The sequence below is a fragment of the Penaeus japonicus genome, unplaced genomic scaffold, assembly GCF_977035675.1.
Source record: "Penaeus japonicus unplaced genomic scaffold, GWHDUDI00000001_assembly GWHDUDI00000022, whole genome shotgun sequence".
NCBI classification, from domain to species: domain Eukaryota; kingdom Metazoa; phylum Arthropoda; class Malacostraca; order Decapoda; family Penaeidae; genus Penaeus; species Penaeus japonicus.
The window spans coordinates 7,574,969-7,579,968 of NW_028234424.1; the positions used below are offsets into that span (position 1 = coordinate 7,574,969).

At 38.7% G+C, this 5,000-nt stretch overlaps 1 protein-coding gene across 4 annotated transcripts in view; it reads left to right on the forward strand.

Annotated features, from left to right (window-relative positions):
- The window catches only part of Set8 (SET domain containing 8), a 13,848-nt gene that overhangs the window by 824 nt on the left and 8,024 nt on the right, over positions 1–5,000 (forward strand). For all 4 annotated transcript variants that reach the window (XM_086549421.1, XM_043036877.2, XM_043036879.2 and 1 more), the window contains exons 2-3: positions 4,404–4,596; positions 4,933–5,000. The exon at positions 4,933–5,000 is cut by the window's right edge and continues 478 nt beyond it. In XM_086549421.1, the coding sequence (XP_086405547.1) occupies positions 4,404–4,596; positions 4,933–5,000 (261 nt within the window). The remainder of the gene's footprint in view (positions 1–4,403; positions 4,597–4,932) is intronic.

Genomic DNA, 5,000 nt, shown 5'->3' on the forward strand with positions numbered 1-5,000 from the left:
AATGAAGGGGATTCCCCTGTGCAAATGTTATCTTGGTTAGTCTTTTTTATATCAGTGTAAATCTTTCTGATAAGAGCTAGGGGGTGGATTTACTTTGCCTTGTGAGCCTTTGCTTTCTTGGTCAATTTATTTTTGATTTCACAATATATGATAAAAGTTTTAGCAAGGGATATTGTAAAATGAAGTTACCCTTAGGTGGTGTAATAGTGGATGCCTAAGAGCTAGTTTAGGTAATGAATTCAGTGTCTATACAGTCAGTTACAAGTTTGCATTCCACATGAATAAGTACAGTGTAGTGTGTACAAGTGTGCAAAAGTGATTACAGAATACGAAAAGAGTAAAACATAGATCTAGAGAACATTGTGATACATACCTGGTGATTTTATTAAACACCAGTTGAAGGTTATGTTTGATGGTGCAAATAACTTTACCAATTATATGTGTTTTAATTTTCATTATATAAGGGCTAGAAATAAGAACTTGAAGTAGAATAATTGCAGTTGCAAATGCACATAAAGATAGGGCACCATTTAAGTTTTTAATAGTATTTAACTGTATAAAGGTGGTTTGATTGGTTCCACACTGCTGCCATCAGTGTTATAATGTATTGGTGTTGTTTGTTTGCCTGTATCTACACCTCATCCATCAATATCATAATGTTATCCTGGCCACTTGTCACTAATCTACTAGAGTTGAGGGTAGTGTAGATATAGAAATTGCAGCTTACAGTTAGTGGTGAGTTAAAGTTGTGGCCGAGTTGATTCTGTCTTTCTATGGGAACTTGGTAGTGTGGGGTACAGCTAATCGGCATGGCAGAGGCACCCAGAGAGGAGTGGGGACAAGACATGCTGGTGAAGACGAGCGGTCAGAGTCTACAGGAGGCTGGGTAAAAGTATCTAAAGAGGGGACAGGCTTTTTGCCAGAGGCAACCTTTATTTATGGCCTGAGGGACAAGGGGAAAAGGACAAAATACATGATAGACAAGTGATCATTAATATTCATGCAAATAATTATTGTATATACCTAGTCAATGATTGAAAGCATTGTGAGCATTTTAAGTACAGACAAGACATAATTTGTATGTGAAAGACGCTGAGAATGGTATAAAACATGGTGTGGGAACACTACGATGGACTCATAAGCGTAAACCGCAGAATGCACTTGTGTTGAGGCGGTTACAATGTCAGAATATGGCTAAGTGAATAGTTATACCTTGCCTGTTCAAAAGAGTAGTCAATATTCTATTTTGTTTGTATTATGGATAATGATTGTTAATTTGCCAGATGGTTGCTACAGAGATTAGCTATAGCAGTAGTGGTTGCTTGTAGTTTGGGTCTCTAACGCTGTTCTCTTTCTCTCTGTCTCTTTTTCTTCTCTCTACCTACTCCCATTCTTTCTCTGTCTCAGTTTCCTTTCTTCTTCCTCTTCTTTCGCTTTCTCTTTTTTTTTTTTTTTTATCTTCATTTCTTTCCAATACTTCCCCAATGTTATTAACCCCTCTGCAACAGGCACATGTCCCAGGGTTAGATCAGTTGTACTGCATTTTTTCCTTTTGTTTAAATTATGAGCTATTTATTATACCTTATGTGTAAATAGGGAATCATACCAAATGTTAACCCTATGACGATGGTGCGTCACACCCGTGTGAGACAGCTAAATTCCCGATGCCGGGGCGTCATGCCAGTGTGACGTTTCCAATGCAATATTGCAATGGCCTGGCGTAGGGATTTTCACTTATCGCCGTGCCCCGTCGGGAAAGGGTTAATTAGTATCATATTGTGTTTATATACAGATGCGTATATCATATCACAAGTCTAGAAAGTAAAAGAAAACACATACAGCATCTGAATATGCTCAGTCATGACTGAATTTTTTACAATGTGGCCCATCCTGGAAGGGCTAAGCCTTTATCATTTAGAAAAGCAACAGGTGAACAAAGCAGATCAACTGTTGATTGTGTATCTCTATGGTTGTGAAAGTGCATTTTTTATTTCCTTGTTTGTCAGATTGTGCCAGTGCCGTTACTGAAATGGGTTACTATATACTGTTATTGACTAAAGTATATTATTATTGCTAGACTATATTTGTAATATAAGAGTGTGGTTGGAAGTAATATGTCTTGTTTTTGTAAGACCTATTTGTTTGAAAGTAATTATGAGGAGGATAATGGTCATCTATCATGTTACAAGATCAGAAATTAAAACTTGGTTATGAACCCTATGTGCAGGTGGAAATAGCATTCTTGAGTGGTCTAGGTCATACTGTTTGTGAGGAAATGTCATAGAACCTGAAGATAGACCAAGTAAGCTGAGGATTGCACTCTCCTCAGATTAAGCCCCAAGTTATTTTATTTGTAAAGACTGGAAAAAAGGGAAATCCAATCAGATTTGGTTAAGAGGGATTTTGAATCTTCCCAGTGTTCTTCAGATGATTATGATAGATATGCCATACTTATGTGCCATATCCCCAACCTAAAATTTCACTTAACTATAACTTAGCCCTGAAATTATGCCTAGCCTATATACCCCCCTCTTCCCCCCTGTATTCCCTACACATCTTTAGATCCCCTCTCCCCTCCTCCACAGAAAATCTATTACAGAAACTAACCTAAGCATAGGATAGCCAAGGATTAGAGATAGCCAAAATTAATTCCTAACCATGGGGGTCCTCTACCCTCTCTGGACCCCCCCCCCTCCCTTTATGACCACATTGATATGTACTTTGGTAAGTTGTATGCATGTAGTTATTTGTAATGGTTCAAAATTTCAGGAGATAGATATATACTGTAATGCTGTCCATTCTGTGTAGCTTCACAATTTCACTGATAAGGTCTAATTATGTATCCAGAATTAACAATGGAAGACAGTTGTATCCCATACAACAAATTGCTAACACTGCCAACTTCTGTCTTATGAAGTTTGTAAGGAGGTACTTCTACATTTGCTGTAGTTATTGTTGCATGATGAGACTACATCTGTACAAATTGCTGTGTTTGAAGTTTTACTACAGTCAAGAGTGCTGGGGCAGAATGGCAGGATCTGTATGTATATTTAGTCATGTGAGCATATAATCAGACTTTGTTATGGGATTTTGGGCTCGCCCTTACTTTCTTCAGCGTTTTTCTATACCTGTCCATCTCATGCAGTCCTAGTTTGAAGACCAACTGGGGTAACAAACTAATAACTTTTACTTTGTAATGCTCTTTTTTTTTGCATAGTAGTTTATACAACAGCAGTTATGCTAGGGTGTGGTATAACTTTTTTATATTATTATCATTATTTTGTCCTTTTTCTTTTAACCCATTGCTGATGGGGCGCCTAATGACCTAACTGGTTGTCAGGGCAGGCGGTCTACGACACTTGCGTCACCGGCTAATAATTAGAGGGACGGGGAAGGGTTTTCTCCGCCCTCTGGGTAGCGCAGACTAGCTCAAACCTTAAATTTCCATAAATCCATCATAAAATACAGGTTTAGGCTGACTTTGGAATGCTGTAACTCTAGAGCTAGCGGCATTACAGCCATAATACTCAATGACTGTGTGCGCTTCAACTGTGAGCAGATGCCGATGTCACGTCATATATGCATTGACACCCATCTCTTAGGCCTAATCGGTGCCGACATGTATGCCATGACACCTGTACGCATGGGTTAATGTCACTGAAATTCAGGCATATCATTGTCCACAATTCATTGATGCTCTGTGGGTAGTACACATACTATGGTGTGGATGGGCCAGAATGTCTGAGAGCTTCTACTCTTGCCACAACAGTGGAGACTACTCTGTTCTGTGTGTTAAAGGCACTCAAGTTATAGCATTCCAAATTTATCCAACCCATGTTTGTTTATGCTCTTATTGAAAAACAATAATTGGCTTATCCAGACTCATATGACAATGGATAGCATTTATACTTGTGCTGATGAGAATGGGTTGGAATTTGTATACATGGAGATTTCTCTCCTCTTTATATACATGGGATGTTTACAACTCTGGCGGATCTGGTTCTCATAGCCTAGTCTTGCAAAGTTGGACAAAGCACTTGATTTTCAACACTTATCAATAACTATACTTGGCTTGTTCAGAATAAATGACAAGGGTAAAGCCATCGTTCCCTTGCTTCTAATTTTTATCTCCTGTTAGTCAACTTGATATTAACCCCATCATGACTGTCAGACACTTGCCTAATTCTTTTTGTGCTTGCAATATAGCAAGCACACCCAGCTTCCTACATATTGAGGCATAATGCTCTGCTGAACCAAACTGCACCATGATTGTTTCCTTTATCTCCACACCTTCCATTGGCAGCAAAAAAACAGCTCACCAGTTTTGAGAGGCTCTGCTTAATTATTGCTCTGCTCAGATTAAACATAAAAGAGAGGATAATCAGGCCTTATTTGTTTTGCAGGAAAGCGACGCACTGACCGAAGCAGCAAGGATGAGAATGCCGTCCTTAGTCACCTAGATGGGCCAAAAGGACCCAAGGACTCGAGGTTAGAGGCGAAGGTGGTCAACGGTACCCTCACCAATGGTAAATTAGGTCACACCGCAAGCACAACACAAAAGGAAACCAAGATTACCACATACTTTTCGCCGTCAAGGTTGGTGCTTTTGATGGAACTGCATGCAACAATTGGGAGTGAATATGGAAGAGTAAGAGGCATTAGTGTGTATTTTTCATTTTCTTGAATTGCAGATCTTTTTTTCTTTCTTTTCATATAGAGAAATTTTATATAATTAATATAGATTCCTCTCATATTCTATGCTTCCTTTATCTAGATAGAAGTAAAGTATATTTTTTTCAAATTCATAATTTGTAGTGATTGAATGTTACTTTGGAATAAATGTTTGTGTGTTTCTTTTACACCATAGATAAAATGCTTAGAGAGAGAGATAGAGAGGAAGAGGGAGAAAAAAAAATATATGGTATATTTCAGGTCACCCCCAGCTGCAGATGATGCAGAGGGGCCCAGAGGCGAAACACATGGTGGAGACAGCTGTGGAA